The 25,497-nt window shown below is 46.5% G+C and overlaps 1 protein-coding gene across 3 annotated transcripts in view; it reads right to left on the bottom strand.

The window, feature by feature from the left end:
• Positions 1-25,497, bottom strand: part of LOC119968756 (C2 domain-containing protein 2) — a 66,417-nt gene that overhangs the window by 34,389 nt on the left and 6,531 nt on the right. For 2 of the 3 annotated variants that reach the window (XM_038801443.1, XM_038801441.1), the window contains exons 2-4: positions 14,605-14,700; positions 6,048-6,167; positions 4,368-4,469 (exon numbers count right to left, since the gene is read on the bottom strand). In XM_038801443.1, the coding sequence (XP_038657371.1) occupies positions 4,368-4,469; positions 6,048-6,167; positions 14,605-14,700 (318 nt within the window). The remainder of the gene's footprint in view (positions 1-4,367; positions 4,470-6,047; positions 6,168-14,604; positions 14,701-25,497) is intronic. The other variant, XM_038801442.1, reaches the window with a different exon arrangement.

The raw sequence follows: 25,497 nt of genomic DNA, 5'->3' as shown, positions 1-25,497 counted from the left end.
GGAAGTGAAAAAGGATACCCTCGCTCTCTCTCTTCTCGCTGAAGAAAAGTACTGCTTTGTTATTCCACAATCAGTGAGTGCCTGGCACATCTTTGCTGTAAACCCGAAATGATGATGAGTCTACAGAGAAAGTAGACAATCATGTCAGGGAAAACGATCTCAATCCGAGAAGGAAGTAGTACCGAAACGAAAGATTGAACTCCAGAAAGCAAAGGAGCTCAGGTATTTTAAAATTGTGTTGCAACGCTGGGCCAAGTGGGGCAGGAGGTGACCGCACACTAGCCCAGGTGTCGTGACATTTTGTAACTTAAAAACATTTCATTCATGCCATGTGGGAATTGCCATTCCAATTTGCTTTCGAGAAGGTGTCAGTGCGCTGCCTTCTTGAACTGCTGTGGTCCACGTGCTGTAGATACCCGCAAAATGCTGGAGGGAGGGAGCTCCAGGATTTTGGCCTAGCAACAGTGAAGGAATGGCAATATATTTCTAAGTCAGGATGGTTGGTGAGTTGGATGGGAACTTCCAGATGGTGATATTCCCAGGCATCTGCCGCCCTTGTCCTTCTAGATGGCAGTGGTCATGTGTTTGGAAGGTGCTGTCTAAGGAGCCTTGGTGAGACCCCACAGTGCATCTTGCGGATGGTACACAATGCTGGCACTGTACGTCGGTCGAGAGAGTGAATGTTTGTGGAAGAGATGCTTTTTGCTGGGTGGTGTCAACCTTCTTCAGTGTTGAGCTGCGTTCATCTTGGCAAATAAAGAGCATTCCATCACACTGCTGACTTGGATCTGGTAGCATGCTGGTTAGCACTATGGTTTCACAGCACCAAACCTGGGACCCTAGCGCTGTGAAGCAACAGTGCTGCCCACTGTGTTACCGTGCTCCCGGGTCCCAGGTTCAATTCCCGGCTTTGGGCACTGTCTGTGCGGAGTCTGCACGTTCTCCCCCTGTCTGCGTGGGCTTCCTCCGGGTGCTCCGGTTTCATCCCACAAGTCTCGAAAGACGTGCTATTAGGTAATTTGGACATTCTGAATTCTCTCTGGGTACCCGAACAGGCGCTGGAGTGTGGCGACGAGGGGCTTTTCACAGTAACTTCATTGCGGTGTTAATGTAAGCCTACTTGTGACAATAAATATTATTATAGATGTATATATATATATTATATGTATGGCTAATCCTGTTCACCGTCTGCACAATGGTAATCCCCAAGATGTTGAAAGTTGAGGAGTCAGCAATGGCAATGCCAATGGATGTCAAGGCACGGTGGTTAGATTCTCCCTTGTTAGAGATGGTCATTGTCTGGAACCTTTCAGCCCAAGCCTGGATACTGTCTAGGTCTTGCTGCATTAAGACTGCTGCAATAGGAGCTGGTTTAGCTCACTGGGCCAAATCGCTGGCTTTGAAAGCAGACCAAGCAGGCCAGCAGCACGGTTCGATTCCCGTACCAGCCTCCCCGGGCAGGCGCCGGAATGTGGCGACTAGGGGCTTGTCACAGTAACTTCATTGAAATTGAAGCCTACTCGTGACAATAAGCGATTTTCATTTCATTTCATATCTCAGGAGTTAGATGGTGTTGTCACCAGTGAACATCCCCACTTCAGAACTTATGATGAAAGGAAGGTTATTGATGAAGCTGAAGATGGTTAGGCCTCGGGCAATACACTGAGGAACTCCTGCAGCGATGTCCTGACCTACAATCACCACAGACATCTTCCTTTGAGCTGGGTATAACTCCAGCCAGCAAAGAGTATCCCACCCGATTCCCACGGACTCCAGTTTCGCTATTCCAGGGCAACTTGGAAGCTGACAAATTATGGAATATAACTCCAATCTATATCTTTGAACAAGGAACTTAAATTTGAACTGGCAGATACTCAGGCCTCGAGTATCTAATACGGAGACAGTATCAAATATATAGAAAATAGAGATACTGTGAGAATCACTTCATCCAGTATTTTGTACTTTAATTTCATTTGCAATTTTGAAGCTCTGCAGGCTGAGCATCAATGCAGCAGCTCAGAAGACAATGTGAGGGAGATGAAGAACAGAGAAATTGGATTGGATTGGATTTGTTTATTGTCACATGTACCAAGGTACAGTGAAAAGCATTTTTCTACGAGCAGCTCAACAGATCATCAAGTACATGAAATGAAAAGGAAATAAAAGAAAATACATAATAGGGCAACACAAGGTATACAATGTAACTCCATAAGCACCAGCATCGGATGAAGCATACAGGGGTGGAGTGTTAATGAGGCCAGTCAATAAGAGGGTCGTTTAGGAGTCTGGTAACAGTGGGGAAGAAGCTGTTTTTGAGTCTATGCGTGTTCTCAGACTTTTGTATCCCCTGCCTGATGGAAGAAGTTGGAAGAGTGAGTAAGCTGGGTGGGAGGGATCTTTGATTATGCTGCCCGCTTTCCACAGGCAGCGGGAGGTGTAGATGGAGTCAATGGAAGGGAGGCAGGTTTGTATGATGGACTGGGCTGTGTTCACGACTCTCTAAAGTTTCATGCGGTCCTGGGCCAAGCAGGTACCATACCAGGCTGCGATGCAGCCAGATAAGATGCTTTCTATGGTGCATCCGTAAAAGTTGGAAGAGTTAATTCCCTGGGCCCTCTTCCCGTCTCCTCTTTTAGGAACAGACTGGTCAATGAAACAGGGAAGGGCTGTACTGAATATAGGCCCTGTTCCCTTCAACCTATTATCCACCTAGGTTGATTTGTTCAGACAGTCACAAATTCTTCACTATCCTCCAAACAAATCAAAGCATAGCACAGGACAAGGGCATTTTCAGATTGCGTTTTATATATGCACAAGGTATCAAACAATAGGAATATCCTGAGTTATCTGCTTTCTTGAAAGCATCAGAGCTGGAAACACTGGAAATTGCTGAACAATCATTGGCAAACATTCTCTACTTCTAAACTTCATTTTGGTACCCAACCTAACAAGCTCAAGAACGATATAGGGCCTGTGTATAAGGTCTGTTCCTGGGAAATTACTGTTTGCACGAATGCCACCATTCAAACTCTCACCTCCTGGAACTTAAAGTGACCGATTTGACCAGGAATTGGCTCCTGCAAGACCAGATCGTTAAACACAACTAAATTGACACAGCACAACTGTACAAGATGGCCAGACCTCTGCCAAGAAATTATCACAATGTGGAGATGCCGGCGTTGGACTGGGGTGAGCACAGTAAGAAGTCTTACAACACCAGGTTAAAGTCCAACATGTTCCTTTCAAACACTAGCTTTCGGAGCACTGCTCCTTCCTCAGGTGAATGAAGAGGTATGTTCCAGAAACATATATATTAGACAAATTCAACGATGCCAGACAATGCTTAGAATGCAAGCATTTGCAGGTAATTCAGTCTTTACAGATCAAGAGATAGGGGTAACCCAGGTGAAAGAGGTGTGAATTGTCTCAAGCCAGGACAGTTGGTAAGATTACGCAAGCCCAGGCCAGATGGTGGGGGATGAATGTAATGCAACATGAATCCCAGGTCCCGGTTGAGGCCGCACTCTTGTGTGCGGAACTTGGCTATAAGTTTCTCCTCGGCGATTCTGCGTTGTCGCGTGTCCTGAAGGCCGCCTTGGAGAACGCTTACCCGGAGATCAGAGGCTGAATGTCCTTGACTGCTGAAGTGTTCCCCAACTGGAAGGGAACATTCCTGCCTGGTGATTGTCGCGCGATGTCCATTCGTTCGTTGTCACAGCGTCTGCATGGTCTCGCCAATGTACATCCTTTCCTGCAGCTTATGAGGTAGACAACATTGGCCGAGTCGCACATGTATGTACCGCGTACCTGGTGGGTGGTGGTCTCACATGTAATGGTGGTACACATGTCGATGATCTGGCACGTCTTTCCAGAAATTATCACAGCAGTTTTACCTCCAACCAGAATAGAACACAGCATTTTAGAGTTTGTCGAGTGTTTTTTCATACAGATAATACATGGTAGCCTTCTAGCATTTCATATATTACAGATGGGAATAAGCACGTTTTACACAAGACCGACAGAACAAATCATTATAATAGTTAAGGGCCTGTGTGAAAGCCAAATGGTCCCAAGTTTGATTTCTAGGCTTTGACGTCCAGTTCAAATCTAACCGGAGGGCGATAAATGTTTTCAAGCCAGGGGCCTTGAATCAGATTCACATTCTCAATCACTATCTAGTAGCCCCAGCTAGTAAACACTCGACTTTGGACAAGTCCAGGATTGGTGTTGACAAATCAAAACTTGCTCTGGACATTTGCTTTCTATCTTCTTAAAACAGATGCCAAAACAGACAAGTAGTAAACATTTAAAGCTTTATAAATGGTTACTCTGGAGCTGGAGGCGAAAAAAATACTCAAGTCACTCACCTCCCTTGTTATTCTCGGTGTCACTTTCAACCTAAGGTTTTGAGGATCCACAAGACTCCACGTGACTTGGACAACATCAATGTCTTGAATATGAATCTCCAGCTAGGGAAACAAGAAAATTACAAAAGGATGAATATGTTACACCTCCCCCCCCCCCCGATTCCAATTCACGGCTCAGTTAGATTGCACACCAGCAGTTTGAGGCGTTTAGAATTACGTGGCACTGGTCGGCCCCAAGTTACATAGTGAGCGTTGCATTGCATAGATGCTACTTACATGGTCTGAATCAAAGTTATGAACTAATTCTCTGAAACTGTAGTCCATCTCCCATTTGTCCGGACATGATCAAGCAAGTTATCCTTCATTGACCCATAACTTACAGATTCTCCAGTGTCACATTTAAATTGTACCCCAAATACTGTGCTGGGAATACCTCTAGGACGTTTTCATCATAGGGTTTATCCGGTAATTGCCCAGAAGTGCTAACAACTGTGCTGGGAACCATCTGACAAAAGTGATTTAAATCGCTAACTTCTGATGGTTCTGCCAGTTCTGGTCCATGAGACTCCACGTCTAGAGCAATATGGTCAACTCTGAACTTCCCTCTGAAATTGCTTGGCAAGCTACTTCATTGAGGTCAATCAGGGATAAGCAATAAATGCTAACTTGGCCAACAATCCCGTGAATGAGTACAAATAAATGTTCCGGCAACTTCAGTGGAGAGATTGGATTTGGATTTGATTTGCCACATGTACCGAGGTACAGTGAAAAGTATTGTTCTGCGTACAGTCCAGACAGATTGTTCCATACATGAAAAAATGAAATGAAAATGAAAATCACTTATTGTCACGAGTAGGCTTCAATGAAGTTACTGTGAAAAGCCCCTAGTCGCCACATTCCGGCACCTGTCCGGGGAGGCTGGTACGGGAATCAAACCGTGCTGCTGGCCTGCTTGGTCTGCTTTAAAAGCCAGCGATTTAGCCTGGTGAGCTAAACCAGCCCCTGAGCTAAACCAGCCCCTGAGCTAAACAAAGGACATACAGAAATACACATGTAAATACATAGGCACAGGCATCGAGTGAAGCATACGGAGTGTAGTATTATTCAGTAGAGAAGATGTGTGAAGAGATCAGTTCAGTCCATAAGAAGTTCATTCAAGAGTCTGGTAACAGCGGGGAAAAGCTGTTTTTGAGCCTGTTAGTGCGTGTTCTCAGACTTTTGCATCTCCTGCCTGATGGAAGAAGTTGGAAGAGAGAATAACCTGGGTGGTGGTGGGGGGTGGTCTTTGATTATGCTACCCGCTTTTCCAAGGCAGCGGGAGGTGCAGTCAGAGTCAATGGTTGGGAGGCGGGTTCGCGTGATGGAGTTGGCTGTGTTCATGCCTGTCGCTTCTTACGGTCTTGGGCCAAGCAGTTGCCATACCAGACTATGATGCAGCCAGATAGGATGCTTTTATGGTGCATCTGTAAAAATTGGTTAGAGTCAATGTGGGCGTGTCGGATATCTTTAGCTTCCCGAGTAAGTAAAGGCGCTATTGTGCTTTCTTGGTCGTAGCTTCGACGTGGGTGGACCAGGACAGATTGTTGGTGAGGTGCACACCAAGGAATTTGAAGCTGCCAACCATCTCCACCTCGGCCCCATTAATGCTGACAGGGATGTGTACGATTTCTAAGAGTTTACCTGAATATGAAGTGGCGACACTTGGATATGAAAAGATTCTAGCCCCATGGCAACAGGCGAGTCCTGGATCGCACTGATCGAAAACTGAGCGTACTCTCCAGTCACATGGCATCTAAAAACCTAAAACCAAATCCACAACAAGCTTTACTGCAGAGATTACACCAAAGTCACCACATTTTCCATCCACTGGCATAGAACAGAGTTTGGCTCGCATTAGATGCTAATGGCAGATGAGACTCGCAGCTCATGATCTTTTATTTTACTTGCCCAAAATTACTGTATGATGTATAATTTTCTCCTTCCAACGCCATCCTGTTTCTTCCCTTCCCCTTCAACTGCAGGTACAAACTCATGCTGGCGTGGATTCCCACAGGTGCCTGGCATCCTCTGACAATTCTCCCAGGTTGCAATTCCTCATGCAAGCCAAGACAGTAACCCTCACGGAAAATGGGGTGCAGCTATCAGGAAGCAGAAACTTTGCACAACTTTCTTCTCCTTAGCTGACCTAGACGCACAGAGCACAATTTCTAAATTTGCGGGTGGTAGAAAACTCTGCTGTGAACCCCGAGCAGGATAGTGCAGAGCCTGAAGGACAAGTTGGCAGGTTGGGCGGAGAAGTGGCAGCTGAAATTCAATACGGAGAAGTGTGAAGTGATTCATTTTGCTCGGAAGAACTTAAAAGAGGTGATATAAAGTAAAGGGTACAATTCTAAAGGGGGAGCAGGAGCAGACATAATGGGGTGCATTAGTCATTGAAGGTACCAGGACAGGCTGAGGGAGGGGTTAGTGAAGCATGCAGTAGCACGAGTGGTTAGCACTGCTGCGTCACAGCGCCAGGGTCCCAGGTTCGATTTCCGCTTGGTCTGTGCGTAGTCTTTTTAAAAATTTTTTTTTTAAAAGAGTACCCAATTATTTTTTCCAATTTAGAGTGGCCAATCTACCTAACCTGCACATCTTTGGGTTGTGGGGGTGAAACCCACGCAGACATGGGGAGAATGTGCAAACACAACACGGACAGTGACCCAAGGCCGGGATTCGAACCCGGGTCCTCAGCGCCGTCGGCAGCAATGCTAACCACTGTGCCACCGTGCTGACCCCGTCTGTGCGTAGTCTGCATGTTCTCCCCATGTTTGGTTTTAATTGGGAGTATTTTGTCCACTTTTGGGCTCCACATGTGAGTAAAGATGTGAAGGCATTGGAGAGAGAGAGAGAGAGAGAGAGAGAGAGAGAGAGAGAGAGAGGAGAGAGAGGAGAGAGAGGAGAGAGAGGAGAGAGAGAGCAGAAAACGTTCATGAGACTGGTTTCAGGGCTCAATAGATAAGATGGAGGAGAGATTTGAGAGAGATATTCATAATCATGAGGGGCCCGGACAGAGTGGAGAGGGAGAAACTTCCCATCAGTGGAAGGATTGAAAACCAGAGGGCACAGATTCAGCGCAATTGGCAAAAGAAGCAATGGAGATGAGAGGAGATGCCTTTTCACGCAGAGAGTGATTTAAATCTGGAATGCACAGCCTGAACCTATCCTTCAGACATCCAGTACAGATAAGACTGGCTGAATTGCCTCCTCTGTGCTGGAACAATTCTGTGATTAGGTAAAGACTGGAATTCAATTGCAGCATTGTTAGACATGTCAGTTCAGCCTGTACAGGTAATTTCCGAATTTTTGTAATACCTATTTACGGGAAATGACAGTTTTACGGACAGGCTTGCTTGCTTTCGGGGGAGTGTTATTTTGATATTGCTCGGTAACCAGCTGCTACAAAGCGCACAGAAGTAACGCGAGTCAACATTCACTCTCTCTGCTTCTTGCCTTCTCCTTTCGCAACCCTCACAATTAATTTATTCTGAAGCCATTGAAAGACCCATGGTATTTTCGGGTCGATTACTTTACATTGCTGTGCTGCATTAAACATCCTCAGTGGAGGTGAATTCATCATTTGACTCTAATAGCAAGCACGAGCAGCACGGTTCACCATTTTGTTTGGAGCAGACGCCTTCTTTGCCATTGGCTGCACTGTGGAATTTGCAGCATAATTCACAAAGCGCAGGGCGGCGTGTGGCACAGTGGTTAGCACTGGGACTGCGGCACCGAGGACCGGGGATCGAATCCCGGCCCTGGGTCACCGTCCGTGTGGAGTTTGCACATTCTCCCCATGACTGCGTGGGTTTCACCCCCACAACCCAAAAGACGTGCAAGCTAGGCGTATTGGCCACGCTAAATTGCCCCTTAATTGGAGAAAAAAATAATTGGGTCCTCTAAATTAAAAAAAAAACACAAATAAATAAATAATTCAAAAAGCGCTCCCAAGGATGGGAAGTCGAGATATTGAGCTGCATTTAAACCGGTGCACAAGTGAGCCAGTGAACTACACAATGCTGGTTTTAAGGAAAATCTTTTCTTTTTTTTTAAAAAACGGAATGAACTCTGCCCCGACCCATTTCATAAAAACCGGGTTTACTTGTAGATCAGTGATGGGCATTCTAGACTGATGAGAAGGTTGCACGAGCAGCCGTCTGTCATCCCAGTGAGCCGCAAGTTTGAACTTGGGCATGCTCGCTTCCTATGGCCCTGGTATTAATAGTGGCCGTTTAACACATGCTGAACAGGAGCATACAAGAGGAAGAGGAGGCATTCAGCCCGTCGAGCCTACTCCACCATTCAACACGACCACGGCTGATCGCACAATTCAATGCCTTTTACACCCACTATCCCCATAACCCGCTACGTTATTTTTAATCAGAAATCGATCACTTTAAACATATTCAGTGACTGAGCTTTCACAGCCCTCTCTACGGTAGAGCATTCCAAAGATTCTCAACGCTCCGAGTAAAGAAATATCTCATTGCGGTCCTATGTCACATTCCCCTTATTTTGAAATTATGCCCACTGGTTCTAGACTCTCCAACCAAGAGAAACATCTTATCTGACTCTACCCTGTCTATTCCTTTAAGTATTTTGTAGATTTCGAATGAGATTGCCTCTCATTCGAAACTCTGGAGAAGACAGGCCCAGTTTGCCCAAACTCTCTTCATAAGACAATCCCAACATCCTGGGAACATGTTTGGTGAATCTTCGTTGCAAGCTCCCTATGGCAAGAATATCCTTTCCGGAGGTAAGGGGACCAAAACTGCACACACTACTCCAGGTGCAGTCTAACCAAACTCCTACACAATTGAAGCAAGACCTCCCTTCTCCAGTACTCAAACCCTCTTGTGATAAAGGCCAACATTCCATTAGCCTTCCTAATAGCTTGCTGCATCTGCATGCTAACCTTCAGTGACATGTGGACAAGGACACCCAGGTCCCTTTGTACATCTGCACTTTTGAATTTCTTACCATTAAGGAAATACTCTACATATTCTTCTACCAAATTGGATTACCTCACATTTTTCCACATTATATTCCAGCTGCCATGTTCTTGCCCACTCACTGAGTCTGTCCAAATCCTCCTATAGCCACTTTGCAGCTTCCTCACAACGCACATTCCTGCCTAGCTTTGTATCATCCACAAACTTAAAAATACTACATGTGATCTCCACATCCATATTTCATAATAAGTTATAGAAAATGCTTAATCGTTCATATATTAGTTCAACTATCAATTTCAAATGGTTAAAAAAAATATACACAGAGCGAGTGCACGACTCTCAGTCAGTCAGTGTTGTGAGCAATCGGCCGTACCTCACTTTGTGTGTGTAAAGCTTCAGTTATATCAGAAGTTAAAAAGCTACCCAGACAGAAACCAGCGGAATGTTGCAACCCTGCAGGTGGGCAACAGTCCGATAAAATGTCTCGTGGGCCGCACTCAAGAGCCCTGATGGGCCGCATGTGGCCCTCAGGCTGCCTGCCACTGCTGTAGATGAAGGACTGAACGTGAACCCTTTTTTGGTCTCTCATGGCTCCGAAATATACCAACTATTTCCTTCATCAACTGAGCCATCGTCAATAGAAATTTGTTTTATTTAAATGAATGAAGGTTTGATAAGAAGTTGGCCAGAATGATATATGGAATTTTCTGGTAACTGCACTGCAAACTGTTTTTCTCGAGTAGCAACAATGGCAATCAAACATCAACAACTAAAAAGCATCAATCGTCAGCACAGATTTCTAACACAAACCAAATCCATCTGCCACAAATTCACTATTTCAATCTAATCCAGGGATGATCAGATTGTGTTGACAGGGCTCACTAGTTTGTTCTCTCATTCACAATGCTACTGAAACCTTTTGACTGGATTGCAGCCTTCAGCAGCAACCAGGTATGCCTGTGAAAAATACCTGTAAAAATCTATACAGTAACAATATTTTCACAAAAACTAAAGGATTAAGTCATTGTCTGGGTGTTAGAATTGGCACGTTGAGCTCGGGAAAGGTTGGCAGAGCAGAGAGGGGAAGAATGGGGAGAAGGGGGGAGGATGAGAGAGAGAGAAAGAAAGAAAGAGAGAGAGTGAGAGAGAGAGAGAAAGAAAGAAAGTGAGAGAGTGAGAGAGAGAGAGAAAGAAAGAAAGTGAGAGAGTGAGAGAAAGAAAGAAAGAAAGTGAGAGAGTGAGAAAGAGAGAAAGAAAGAAAGTGAGAGAGAGAAAGAAAGTGAGAGAGAGAAAGAAAGAAAGTGAGAGAGTGAGAGAGAGAGAAAGAAAGTGAGAGAGTGAGAGAGAGAAAGAAAGAAAGTGTGAGAGAGAGAAAGAAAGAAAGTGAAAGAGTGAGAGAGAAAGAAAGAGAGAGTGAGAGAGAGAGTGAGAGAGTGAGAGAGTGAGAGAGTGAGAGAGTGAGAGAGAAAGAAAGTGAGAGAGTGAGAGAGAGAGAAAGAATGTGTGAAAGAGAGAAAGAAAGTGAGAGAGTGAGAGAGAAAGAAAGTGAGAGTGAGTGAGAGAGTGAGAGTGAGAAAGAAAGTGAGAGAGAGAGAAAGAAAGTGAGAGAGAGAGAAAGAAAGTGAGAGAGTGAGAGAAAGAAAGAAAGTGAGAGAGTGAGAGAAAGAAAGAAAGTGAGAGAGTGAGAGAAAGAAAGAAAGTGAGAGAGTGAGAGAAAGAAAGAAAGTGAGAGAGTGAGAGAAAGAAAGAAAGTGAGAGAGTGAGAGAAAGAAAGAAAGAGTGAGAGAGTGAGAGTGAGAGAGTATGTGTGTGTGTGTAAGTAAGTAAATTGACGGAGAGACAGATAAGATCCCTTATTTCCAATTATCTCATGTCTTCTGAACAGGATCCTTGTGTGGACAATGGACGAGAGGTTGTAAAACAAATCGTCAATGTCTATGCTACTCGCTGCTAAATAATCCATGGTCAGGCATCTCCCCAGAATGAAGATGATGAGAAAAGCTGCACTGATACAACGCTGTGATTCTCCAGCAATCACAGTCTCTTCCAATCTAACTTTACAAACTGACTTATTCAGATATTTACAAGTTCGCAACTTTGCAAAACAAATTTTGCCGACATTCGCCGTGGTGCCACCAACCTCTCTAACGGAGAGGGTTCTTTCGCACGCAGGGTTGGAGGAAGGGTATTTATGAACAGATTATATCAGAGGATTTAGTGTCACTAGAGGGGGTTTTGGACAGGTGGAGAAGGAATTTGGGCCCATTTTAGATGACGAAGTGTGGAGCGAGGCACTGCGGATGGTGAATTCCACGTTCTTGTGCGCGAGGCTTAGTTGAATCCAACTCAAAGAGGTTTATACGGCACATCTGGCTAGTGCTAGAATGAGTCGTTTCTTTGCTGAGGTGGAAGGTAAGTCTGCGTGCTGTTCAGGGGGTCCGGCCAACCACGTGCTCATGTTCTGGTCTTGCCCCAAGCGGTGGGTTTTTGGGTCTCCTTCTTTAGCACCATGTCGACGATTCTGAAAATTGAACTGGAGACCTGTCCTTCCATATTTGGGGTTGTCAGACTCATCGCAGCTGCAGACGGGCGCGGGGGCCAGTGTCCTGGCCTTTGCCTCGCTGACTGTCTGAAGGCAGGTACTGCTGGAGTGGAGGTGTGCTTCTCCTCTGCCCAGTGCTTGTGCATTGCTGGGAGATCTGACGGAGTTCCTATGCCTTGAGAACATAAAGTATATCGTGAGGGGAGCAATTGAGTGGTTTTACCGGTGATGGCAGCTGTTTATTGTGAATTTTAAGGAGCTGGTCACCATTAATTGCTGAGGGGGTGAGGGGGGCTAGTTTTGGGAGGGGTTAGGTTATGTTTTGCAGATTGCATGTGTGTATCGGTGTTTTATTCTGTTTCGTTGTTTTGTATTATTTTATGTATAAAATGGAACACTTTGAATAAAATATATATATTTTTAAAAAGTAACTTAGCAGCAGAGAGCAGTACTCGGGTGGAGATTGTTTCAAAAGATAATCATAGACTGGGTTAAAAATAAAATCAATAGTTTTGTAACTTTAAAAAATGTTTTGAGAAATAATCAACTAGAATGAACCATAACATAAAACTATAGTAATCTATTAATGCAAAAAGAAAGTGTGGACGTAATTACTGTTTGTACAAGTCACCAAGATACTCGGCGACAAAGCGGATGTGCATGTGCCTTAAGGTAAACTGGAAACAAACGCAAACTTGCCACAGCTCACAGCCGAGGATTTTGATCATTTCCTGTCTACATAGCTCTTAATTTCCTGTCCCTGCAGGGATACACAATCACTGCCAATTCCACCTCTGCTGCTCTTCGAGAACAAATTGGTCTCAGATTCATTAAAAAAAATTTAAAAGGTTCCTCTACAACGAACAAGATTAGAGCAATCCGTACATTGCCGGTTACACAATTATTTGAAGGGGAGGGTGGCAAAAAAAACATTACATTTTATCCAGAAATGTGGAAAAGCGATTGGTGAATTAAAAGTCACTCGAAACCCCTAACCCGAGGTCACCCATGCCAGATGAACGAGTTCATCTTTTGAATTAAGCAGGCATGAACTTAAAATTCCTGAACTAATTTTATGACAATTGAAATCATGGGACGATTACATCTGGTTGTGTCAACCGCAGATTGGGGGTAGTGTAGGGTAGTGGGGGGAGGTGGATAGAAAACTGGTTGGCAGGTAGGAAACAGAGAATAGGAACAAATGGGTCTTTTCCCAAATAGAAGGCAGTGACTAGTGGGGTACCGCAGGGATTGGTGCTGGGATCCCAGCTATTTACGAGATAGGTTAATGATTCAGATGAGGGAATTAAATGTAATATCTCCAAATTTGCAGATGACACAAATCTGGGTGGGAGGACTTGGTGAGGAGGAAGCAACGTGTGATTTGGACAGGCTGAGAGAGTGGGCAAATGTATGGCACATGTAGTGTAATGTGGATAAATGTGAAATTATCCACTTTGGTAGCAAAAACAGGACGCCAGATTACCTGAATGGCCAGAGATTGAGGGGGAATGTGCAATGAGACTTTTGTACACCAGGCATTGAAAATGTACTGTAATTATACAGGGCCTTGGTGAGGCCACTGGAATAGTGTGTGCAGTTTTGGTCTCCTTATCTGATGTTCTTGCTATAGAGTGCAGCTAAGGTTTACCAGACTGATTCCTGGGATGACAGACAGACATATGAGGAGAGAGTAAGTTAGGATTATATTCCCAGGAGGTTAGAAGAATGAGGAAGAGAATGAGGAAAATTCTCTTCACCCAGAGACTGGAGAGCATGTGGAATTAGTTACCACAGTAAGCAGTTGAGGGCAAAATTTAATGTTTTCAAGAAGGAGTTAGATATAGCTCTGGGGGCTAAAGGGATCAAAAGATATGTGGGGAAAAGCAGAAACAGGTTACTGAGTTGGATGATTCATGATCACAATGAATGGCACAGCAGGTGCGAAGGGCCGAATGGCCTACTCCTGCTCCTTTTTTCTATTTTTCCATGTTAAAGCTCAGCCTGTCATTCTCAATCATGTAGACTTCCAAGAGTTGACCATTTGCTTGAAACACGTTCCAGATGCTTACATTGATGACGAGAACACTCACTGATATCGACTTCGCCATATTCAGAGATGATAGCTAGAATCTTTGCTCAATTCAAGATATTACACAAGCAATATCCTACAGCATATCGACTGGACTGACGCCGTCAGCAAACAGTATCAGGGCCACACAGTTGTTCAACAGCTCCAAGACTGTCAAAGGCAACAGGCAGATAACCCGCTCAGGCATCAGTCAATGCCATCTCCCGGCCTATCACAAGGGGACGGGCGTGGGAAGCTATCCAAGCTTGCTCTCCATGTGAGGGAAATACAATGGTTGTCCAACTCCATGGTCAAAACTGGGAAGACACTGTAAAAGTAATGCAGGGTGTACATTCACATCTCACCCACTCTAGGGCACTTTGTACATTGTGGCAGAGAGAAAAAACCCCCCAAACAGCACTCTGGGTGTAACTACACCATATGGACTGCAGCCGTTCAAGAAGGCAACTCAGCACCATCCTCCCAAGGGCAATTCGGGATGGGCAATGAGTGCTGGCCTAGTCAGCAAAGCCCTCATCCCTTCAATAAATAAAAACTCTAAAAACTTCACCGTGACAATAAGAAAAAGAAATCCTAAGGGTTCCCCATCGCAACACACCAAATTGTACTCACCAAGTGTCGGTCTGATTGGATAACAGTAGTTATGTGACTCAGGTCGAATGGAGATGAATGTGGACCCACTTTATCAACACTGAGCTGGAGCGAACTCTGCAAAACAAAATGAATTCCCAATTATTTGACAACAAAAAAAAATCTCCAAAGATCGATTATTGTTAACCAGCGGCACCAGGGTTTGGTACCGTCGCTCGGCTTTTCTTTTGTAAAGTGCCATATAGCCTAATGGAGAAGAAACTGCATTGAACAAATTGAGCCCAAGCTGAGAGATATGTTTTCCTGTGATCAATGATAGATTTGTAATTACTTGTACTGTACTCTTCTTTAAAATAAATTTAGAATATCCAAAGCTTTTTTCTCCCCCGTTAAGGGGCAATTTAGCGTGGCCAATTCACCTACCCTGCACATCTTTTTGGGTTGTGAGGGTGAGAGCCACAGGGAGAATGTGCAAACTCCACACGGACTGTGACCCAGGGCCGGGATTGAACCCAGGTCCTCAGCGCTGCGTGACAGCAGTGCTAATCACTGCACCACCGTGCTGCCCACTTGTACTGTACTCCTGATGTGGCGCGGTGGTGGCATAGTGGTATTGTCCAGAGGCCCAGAGTAATGCTCTGGGGACCCAGGTTCAAATCCTGCCACTGCAGATGGAATTCAATACAAATCTGGAATTACAAGTCTAACGATGACCATGAAACCATTCACGATCACCATAAAAACACATCTGGTTCGCTAATGTCCTTTAGGGAAGGAAATCTGCCGTCCTTACCTAGACAAAAAAATGATCGACAGAGTACATTGACAAATGGTACATCAACAAATAGTGATTGGTTGCAGTGCGGAACAAGTCCCAAACAAAGCAATACATGAGCATAGGGCGTTGTGAATAGTGTTCTTACAGGGAATAGATCAGTCTGAGGGGGAGTCGTTGAGGAGTCTTGTAGCTCCAGACATGTGACTCCAGACCCACAGTAATCTGGTTGACCCTTAACTGCCTCTTCAAGGGCAATTAGGGACAGGCAATAAATGCTGGCACAGCCTGCAATGCCAACGTTTCATAAACGAATAAAAAAAAAAGCTCATGCTGCTCTCTTCAGCCACATTCCAAGCTTGGCAACGTGAAAATCTATCAGGGAGCAGTTTCCCTGCAAGTTCACACCAATACACTTGAGCAAACCCTCAGAAACACCTGCAGCACAAACACCATGACTGACTTTGCAGAAGATGCGCAATCCCACCAGTATCCAACTATAGGTCTTGGAGTGAATGCCATAGATTCCTGAAGGCAGCAGGACAGGTCGATAAGGTGGTTAAGGAGGCAGATGGAATCATTTCTTTATTAGCCGAGGCAAAGAATACAAGAGCAGTGAGGTTACGCTGAAAATATATAAGTTAGTTAGGTCACAACTTCATTGTGGCTAATTGCCTTCCCTAAAACAACATTAGTGAATCAGATGGATTTTTACAACAATAGTTTAATGGTCATTATAAAGCTTTTAATTCTCAAGTTTTTATTGTATTCAAAATTCAACATCTGCCATAGTGGGATATAAACCCAGTTCCCAGAGCATTACCCTGGGTCTCTGGATTACTAGCCCAATGACAGTACCAATAGCTCCCCATATTACTGTTATTGAATGTGCTATCAGAGTAATTATTCCCTCATTAATGAATCCCTCATTATTAAGAGGACAACATTAAATCCAAATAAACATATCAGAGTAATTCTTGAATCCCTCATTATTAAGAGAACAACATTAAATCCAAATAAACAATAAACAAGTATAATTAGATACGGGCCATAAAAGCGGTCCAACAACATCTCTACTTCCTACGGAAGCTAAAGAAATTCACATGCCTGCATCGACTCTCACAAACTTCTGCAGATGTGCCACAGAGAGCATCCTATCCAGCTGTATCACAGCTTGGTATGGTAACTGCTCAGCCCAAGATCGCAAGAAACTGCAGCGTGGTCTACTCAGCCCAACGCATCACTCAAGCTTGCCACCCTCCCATTCTGCCTACACCTCTCACTGCCTCAGGAAGGCAGACAGCATTGTCAGAGACCCCTCACACCCAGCCTTTTCCATCTTACAGACCGTTCCATCAGACAGATGATACAGAAATCTGAAGACCCGCACATCTAGACATAGGAACAGCTTCTTCCCCATAGCTACAAGACTCCTCAACGACTCCCCCTCAGACTGATCGGTTCCCTGTAAGAACACTATTCACAACGGTCTATGCTGCTCTTGTTCATGTATTGCTTTGTTTGGGACTTGTTCCGCACTGTAACCAATCACTATTTATTGATGTACCATTTGTCAATGTACTCCGTCGATTATTCTTTTGTCTACTATGTACGTACTGTGTATGTTCCCTCTGCCGCAGAAAAATACTTTTCACTGTACTTCGGTACATGTGGCAATAAATAATCAATAAATCAATCAACCAGTGAAGCCCACATACCGCGAGTGAATAATAATAAAATCAGCCTTGAATTACTCAGCAATTGAACATACTGCCAGGGTAGCAGAGAATTCAAAAATATCCCAAGTATTTGAATTATGTAATTTCACCTCATCTCGGTCCCAATGAATTGACGGATTACCTCAAATCTGCCCAGCAGCATTTTCCCCACACCCGCCCCTTTCTATACTGCAGAGCCAGGGGAAACAACATGCCAAATCTTTCAAACCCCTTCATAATTGTATATCTACCAATGAAAGCACCTCACAGTTTTCCCTAATCCAGAGATGACTGCAGCCCAATATATCCCACCTCTCGATCACGGTAAACTGATATGGTGACACTGCATTAATAATCTGCCGAAGACATGTACATCATTGCTTCAAAACATTTTTAAAAATGACCACATGTGCACACAATACTCCACATGTGGTCACCAAAGTTAGATCATTTTCTCGGAACTTTTTTGTCAAAGCCCTTGCAATGAATGCTGACATGCCATTTGTCTAGTAATTCCTTGTTGTGCCAAGCTGCTCACCTTTTGTCTTCTTTGTATGTGCACATCAATTATAACTGAACATCTATATTTACACTTTCCAGTATATTACAAGGGTTCAGTTACACTTTCTACTCTTGCACCAATCAGACAGTGATTTGAGATATGCCTGCAAAATTGCCATTCGCAAGGGTGCTGCGTGTATGCTTGCTGGCTTTTTCTTCTGCGTCAACACCCACCGCTGGTTCTCACAGAACACACACCAACAGGCAACTAGGGCAGCTTTTCAGCCAACTGTTAACTGATTCTTTGTACATTCCAAATGGGAAGGTGAATCCACAAATATCCGTCTGGGCATTGTGCAGGAAATCTCTTGATGAGATGGCCAGTGTGCCCAATTGTCTTCTACCAGACATGGCAATTAGTTTCTGGATGTTTTTTTATAATTATCTTGTCTGATAATAGGTCGAGATTCCATTGACCCTTCGAGAAACACCCTGCAGAAATTCAGCCAGTAGCTTGGTGTCTATTTTTAAAAACTCAAGTCTCATTTAAAGTCCAATACTTCCAGAGGTAATTCAAATGTTTTTTCATTCATTATGAACACAATGCTAGGCTAATCTTCTAACCTCGTTTAGACCATCAAGAACTTGGTCTCTTCAATCCAAGCAGGAGGTCCCACCTGCAGACTACATGGTGAACAACAGAGACTTGCTAACTCTATTGCTCTACTCCTCCTTTAAAGGTCCTTGCAGACTCACTGTATCGGTCACGTTCAAGGATGTCTTGAGAAAATCCACAATCCAATCATACACTGGCTTCCTATGGACGTTCCCCCTCTCAAAGTCCATCTCCGTGGCAATGTGAATCATGTGGGCCATATATCCAGGTAATTAATTTGCTGCTCCTTAGCCTCTTTTTCCTATCTGGGAATTAAATAGACAGTTTGCAAAACATGACATTCCTAACATCTGTGGGAGTTGGAGACAAATCTGTCAGCACAGTTACTCTCGTCATGGTTTACAAATGTGAATATCTTGCACCTTCATCCAAGCCCTTAATCTTTAACAACAAAGCCGCCCAAGACTTATTGCCAGTAGGAATCAGTGGTCATATGACCCCGTCAATCCTGCATTTTACCTTAAATTAAAGACACCGTCCCAAAACAAAATAACATATACCCACTAGTCTCTTTGCTTACCCTATAGAACCTCTCCTCATTCCTTCTACTAAAATATAGTCAACTGTGTTAAATCTGTTACATAGATACAGAAGGAATGTAAAAGGATGTGACAGTGGTAAAGCTGTGGACATTTTGAATAAATACAGAACCCTGAAGCCCTGACTCTACTATTCCCGGCTTAAATATGGAGATTTGGCATGGTGGTGGCAACTATTGTGTGTGGCAAAGGCCAAATCATCTGGCTGCATCTTCAGTGTTCCGGAGATGGACATTGACACAGGTCCAGGCATGCAGATTTATTGCTTAAATAATAGTGAGAACTGTGAAGAAACAGGATTTAGGGCTCCACATTAAGAAATCAGTAAATACTAGTGGGAAGGTACAAAAAAATAATTTAGATATCTAATTTAAAATTGCCTTTATCACAAAGGATCTGAAATACAAACCTCAGGAAGGATATACCGACACGAGGTCATGCAATGCAGATTCATCAGAACTTTCATTTGAATACATACACCTTCCTCCATCCTCAAAGTCCAAGTGAGTTCAGGACTGATCTCATGTGTACACTAACACACCCAAATTGAAAAGTTTATTATCTGAAATCGCTTCTCTCTTTTACTCTCATTTTGTCCTATGTCACCAACACTACAGTTAATGCTCTTCTGAACTTGGACCATATAGATCATAGATGTTTACAGCATGGAAACAGGCCCTTTGGCCCAGCTTGTCCATGCTGCCCAGTTTCTATCACTAAGCGAGTCCCCCTTGCCCACATTTGGCTCATATCCCTCTGTACCCACCCTGCCCATGAAACTGTCTAACTGCTTTTTAACGGACAAAGTCATACCCGCCTCACCCACTGCCTCTGGCAGCCCGTTCCAGATGCTGTCTTGCATGATCCTCCCGAAATTAATTCAGTCACAGCTTTCTATTCTAAGCTAGACAAGGAAATGCATCAAATGTGCCAATCTCAAAACACTGATGAGCCCCATGTATTAACTACTTGACTATGCCAACGCTATTGCAACACACTCCTTCCCCTGTCAACTGCTGATCTCTCTCCTACAATTCTCAGGCTTTTTTTTCATTGGTTAGGCCAGCATTTATTGCCCATCCCTATTTGTCCATGGGAAGGTGGTGGTGTTGAATATGCCGGGTGCTAATCTATTTCTTCTTTTTGTAGTTACTGGGGGGGGGGGGGGGGGGGGGAGAGAGAGAGAAGAGAGGGCATAGCTGCAGACAGGGGGGTACGGGGCAGACTTGAGGGGAGAAGAGTGGTGCTGGTGAATATATATGCCCCGAACTGGGATGACGTGGACTTCATTAAAAGAGTGCTGGGGAAGATCCCGGACCTGGACTCTCGCAGGCTAATAATGGGGGGGGGACTTTAACATGGTCCTTGACCCGGCTTTGGATCGGTCGTGTCCCAGAACGGGTAGACTTCCAGCAATGGCAAGGGAGCTGAAAGGGATTATGAAGCAAATGGGGGCAGTGGACCCCTGGAGAGCCAGACAGCCGACAGGAAGGGGCTACTCGTTTTACTCGCACGTCCATAAAGTATATTCTAGGATAGATTTCTTCGTACTAAGCAGGGATTGTATAGGGGAGGTAAAGAACACGGAATATTCGGCAATCACTATCTCAGAACATGCCCCGCACTGGGTAGACCTGCAGATCGGGGGGGGGGGGGGGGGGAAGACTACCAACGCCCGCAATGGAGGCTAGACGTGGGACTGTTGTCGGAGGAGGGGATCTGTGAGAGGCTTCGGAGGTGTATGCAAAATTACTTCAGGTGAATGACACAGGGGGAGGTCTCAGCGGCGACCCTGTGGGAGGCGCTAAAGGCAGTAGTGCGGGGGAGCTGATTTCAATTGGGGCCCACAGAGCCAAGGCAGACCGGGCAGAGATGGATAGATTGGTCAGGGAAATGGGTCGGATAGGTGAGGAACACGCGGAGTCCCCTGGGGAGGTTTTACTCAGGGAGAGGCAGAGACTACAGGCGGAACTGGGGGCACTATCCACGAGTAGGGCCGTGGAACAGCTTAGGAAGGCGAGGGGCATGGTGTACGAGCATGGGGAAAAGGCTAGCAGACTGTTAGCGCAGCAACTCAGGAAGAGGGAGGCGGCCAGGGAAATAAGTAGAGTGATGGATGGGGAGGGGTGCAAAGTAGAGGACCCGGCAGGATTGAATAAGGTATTCCGGGACTTCTATCGCAAGCTGTACACTTCGGAGCCTCCGGAAGAACCGGAGGAGACGAAAAGGTTTCTGGACGGGTTAACATTCCCAACAGTAGGTGGGGGGCGAGTGGATGAGCTGGGGGCCCCGATTAGAGTGGAGGAGGTATTGGGGGGCCTAAAGGCCATGCAGTCGGGGAAAGCCCCGGGGCCGGATGGATACCCAGTAGTCTATAGGAAGTTTTCTGAGCTGGTGGGCCCGGTCTTGGCGAGGGTTTTCAATGAGACAAGGGACATAAGGACCCTACCGCCGACAATGTCGCAAGCCACTATATCACTGATATTGAAGCGGGGTAAAGACCCGGAGGCGTGCGGGTCCTACAGGCCAATCTCGCTGATTAATGTTGACGCCAAGCTCCTGGCAAAGGTACTGGCGGTTAAAATGGAGGACTGCGTACCGGGGGTGATTGGGGAGGACCAAACTGGGTTCGTGAAAGGTAGGCAGCTGTCGGCCAACTGGAGAAGATTACGTAAATGTGATAATGATGCCCCCGGCGGGTAGGGAGGTGGAGGTAGTGGTGGCGATGGACGCCGAGAAGGCCTTTGACCGGGTGGAGTGGGACTATCTATGGGAGGTGCTCGGACGGTTTGGGTTCGGGGAGGGACTGGTGAATTGGACCAAATTATTATTATTTTTTTTTTTATAAATTTAGATTACCCAATTATTTTTTCTATTAAGGGGCAATTTAGCGTGGCCAATCCACCTACTCTGCACATTTTTGGGTTGTGGGGGCGAAACCCACGCAGACACGGGGAGAATGTGCAAACTCCACACGGACAGTGACCCAGAGCCGGGATCGAACCTGGGACCTCAGCGCCGTGAGGCGGTTGTGCTAACCACTATGCCACCGTGCTGCCCTTATTGGACCAAATTATTATATCAGGCCCCAAAGGCCAGCGTCAGGACTAACAGAGAAGTGTCGGAGTACTTTAGGCTGTACTGAGGGACCAGACAGGGCTGCCCGCTCTCCCCGCTGCTGTTTGCGCTGGCCATAGAGCCGCTGGCGAATGCGCTGAGAGCCGCAGAGGGATGGAAGGGGATGGTGAGGGGCGGGATAGAACATAGGGTCTCTCTTTACGCAGACGACCTGCTCCTGTACATGTCGGACCCAGTGGCCGGGATGGGAAGTATACTGGGAATGTTGAGGAAGTTCGGCCAGTTTTCAGAATACAAATTAAATACGGCCAAGAGTGAAATGTTTGTGGTACAGGCAAGGGGCCAGGAGAACAGATTGAGAGGGCTACCGTTTAGGCTGGTTGAGGAACATTTCCGGTATTTGGGAATCCAGGTGGCACGAGACTGGGGCAGGCTGCACAAGTTAAATTTGGCCAGGGTGGTGAAGCAAATGAAGGGAGAGTTTCGGAGATAGGATGCACTCCCGCTGTCGCTGGCAGGGAGGGTGCAGACTGTAAAGATGACAATCCTCCCTAGATTTCTGTTTGTTTTTCAGTGCCTCCCGATCTTTATCCCACAGTCTTTCTTCAAAAGAGTTAACAGGATGATCATGAGCTTTGTCGGGGCGGGAAAATCCCCGTGGGTGAAGAAGGCGATGCTTGAGAGGAACTGCAGCGAGGGAGGGCTGGCTTTGCCGAGTCTGATTAAGTCTGATTAATTATTACTGGGCGGTCAACATCGCTATGATAAGGAAGTAGATGGTGGGTATGGGGTCTATCTGGGAGCGGGTGGAGGCGGCATCGTGCAGGGGCTCCAGCTTGGCAGCCCTGGTCATGGCTCCTCTACCGCTGCCGCCAGCCAGGTACTCCACCAGCCCGGTAGTGGTGGCGACCCTGCGGATAGGGGGCCGGGGAGACGGGGGCGTTGGTTTGGGCGCCAATCTGCGACAACCATCGGTTTGCCCCCGGGAGTATGGATGGGGGGGGGGGGGGTTCGAGCATGGCGGCAGGCGGGGGTGGGAAGGGTGGGCGATATGTTCCTGGAAGGGAGCTAGTCTCTAGGGGGGGGAAGAAGGGGAGGGTAGAGTCTCTGATATTTATAAGGTGCTCATGAGGGAAGAAGGGTCCCAGACGGAGGAACTGAAACTTAAATGGGAGGCGGAGCTAGGCGGGGGAATGGAGGATGGGCTGTGGGCAGAGGCCCTGAGTAGGGTAAATTTGACCGCGACATGTGCCAGGCTCGGGCTGATTCAATTTAAGGTCGTTCACCGGGCCCACATGACAGTGGCTCGGATGAGCAAATTCTTTGGGATAGAGGACAAATGTGCTAGGTGCGCGGGAGGACCAGCGAACCGCATACACATGTTTTGGGCATGCCCGAAGCTTAGGGGGTTCTGGGAGGGATTTGCGGGCGTCATGTCCCGGGTGCTAAAAACAATGGTGGCGATGGGTCCAGGGGTGGCAATTTTTGGGGTTTCGGAAGACCCGGGAGTCCAGGGGAAGAAAGAGGCCGATGTTTTGGCCTTTGCTTCCCTGATAGCCCGGCGACGAATACTATTGGCGTGGAGGGACTCAAAGCCCCCGAAGACTGAGTTGTGGATTGCAGACATGTCGAGTTTCCTGGGTATGGATAAAATTAAGTTCGCCTCGAGGGGATCTGTACAGGGGTTTGCCCGGAGGTGGCAACCATTTATTGACTTCTTTGCGGGAGAGTGAGCATCAGCAAGGGGGGGGGGTTACATACACCTTCCTCCATCCTCAAAGTCCAAGTGAGTTCAGGACTGATCTCATGTGTACACTAACACACCCAAATTGAAAAGTTTATTATCTGAAATCGCTTCTCTCTTTTACTCTCATTTTGTCCTATGTCACCAACACTACAGTTAATGCTCTTCTGAACTTGGACCATATAGATCATAGATGTTTACAGCATGGAAACAGGCCCTTTGGCCCAGCTTGTCCATGCTGCCCAGTTTCTATCACTAAGCGAGTCCCCCTTGCCCACATTTGGCTCATATCCCTCTGTACCCACCCTGCCCATGAAACTGTCTAACTGCTTTTTAACGGACAAAGTCATACCCGCCTCACCCACTGCCTCTGGCAGCCCGTTCCAGATGCTGTCTTGCATGATCCTCCCGAAATTAATTCAGTCACAGCTTTCTATTCTAAGCTAGACAAGGAAATGCATCAAAGCGGTATACGGCTAGGGAAATTGCTGGAGTGAGAGACAAGAGTGGGAATGTGGTGCGGAAGGGGGTAGAGGTGAATGAGGTCTTCAAGGACTTTTACAGGGAACTGTATCGGTCGGAGCCAACGGTGGAGAGGAGGGGAATGGAGAGGTTTCTCGACGGGCTATCTTTCCCGAAGGTGCAGGAGGAGCAGGTGGAGGGGTTGGGGCGCCGATTGAGCTGGAGGAGCTAGTTAAGGGGATCGGGCAGATGCAGTCAGGGAAGGCGCCGGGGCCGGATGGGTTCCCGGTGGAGTTTTATTAAAAGTTTGTGGACCTAGTGGGCCCCTTGCTGGTGCGGACACTTAATGAGGCGTGGGAAGGGGGGACTTTGCCCCCGACGATGTCGCGGGCGCTGATTTCTTTAATCTTAAAGAGGAACAAGGACCCCCAGCAGTGTGGTTCATACAGGCCCATATCTCTCCTTAATGTGGATGCCAAGGTGCTGGCAAAAATCCTGGCCACCAGGATAGAGGACTGTGTGCCAGGGGTTGTACACGAGGACCAGACATGGTTTGTGAAGGGAAGGCAGCTGAACACGAACGTGTGGAGACTGTTGAATGTCATCATGATGCCGGCGATTGAGGGGGAGGCTGAGATAGTGGTGGCGCTGGATGCGGAGAAGGCCTTCGATAGAGTGGAGTGGGGGTACTTATGGGAGGTTTGGATTTGGTGAAGGGTTTATTAGATGGGTGAGGCTGCTATATGAGGCCCCGATGGCGTGTGTGGCCATGAATGGGAGGAGGTCGGAGTACTTCCAGCTTTACCGAGGGACCAGGCAGGGTTGCCCCCTGTCCCCCTTGTTGTTTGCATTGGCAATCGAGCCATTGGCGATGGCGTTGAGGGATTCAGGGAGGTGGAGGGGTTTGGTGCGGGGTGGGTAGGAACATAGGGTGTCGTTGTATGCCGATGACCTGCTACTGTATGTGGCGGCCCTGGTGGGAGGGATGCCGGGGGTGATGGAGCTGCTAGCTGGGTTTGGGACCTTTTCAGGCTATAAGCTAAATCTAGGCAAGAGCGAGGTGTTTGTGGTGCACCCTGGGGACCAGAAAGAAGGAATTGGTAGGCTCCCACTTAGGAGGGCAGGGGAGAGTTTTAGGTACGTGGGGGTGCAGGTGGCCAGGGACTGGGGGACTCTTCACAAGCATAATTTCACCAGGCTTGTGGATCAGATGGAGGAGGAGTTCAAGAGGTGGGACATGCTGCCATTGTCGTTGGCGGGGAGGGTGCAGTCCGTCAAAATGACGGTGCTTCCGAGGTTCTTGTTCCTCTTTCAGTGCCTGCCCATCTTCATCTCCAGGGCCTTCTTTAGGAGGGCGACTAGCAGTATTTTGAGCTTTGTGTGGGCACATGGGACTCCGAGAGTGAAGAGGGTTTTCCTGA

Source organism: Scyliorhinus canicula, chromosome 7 (assembly GCF_902713615.1).
Source record: "Scyliorhinus canicula chromosome 7, sScyCan1.1, whole genome shotgun sequence".
NCBI lineage: Eukaryota > Metazoa > Chordata > Chondrichthyes > Carcharhiniformes > Scyliorhinidae > Scyliorhinus > Scyliorhinus canicula.
Note: the sequence above shows the minus strand (reverse complement) of the source record. Positions and strands in the feature narration are given on the sequence as shown.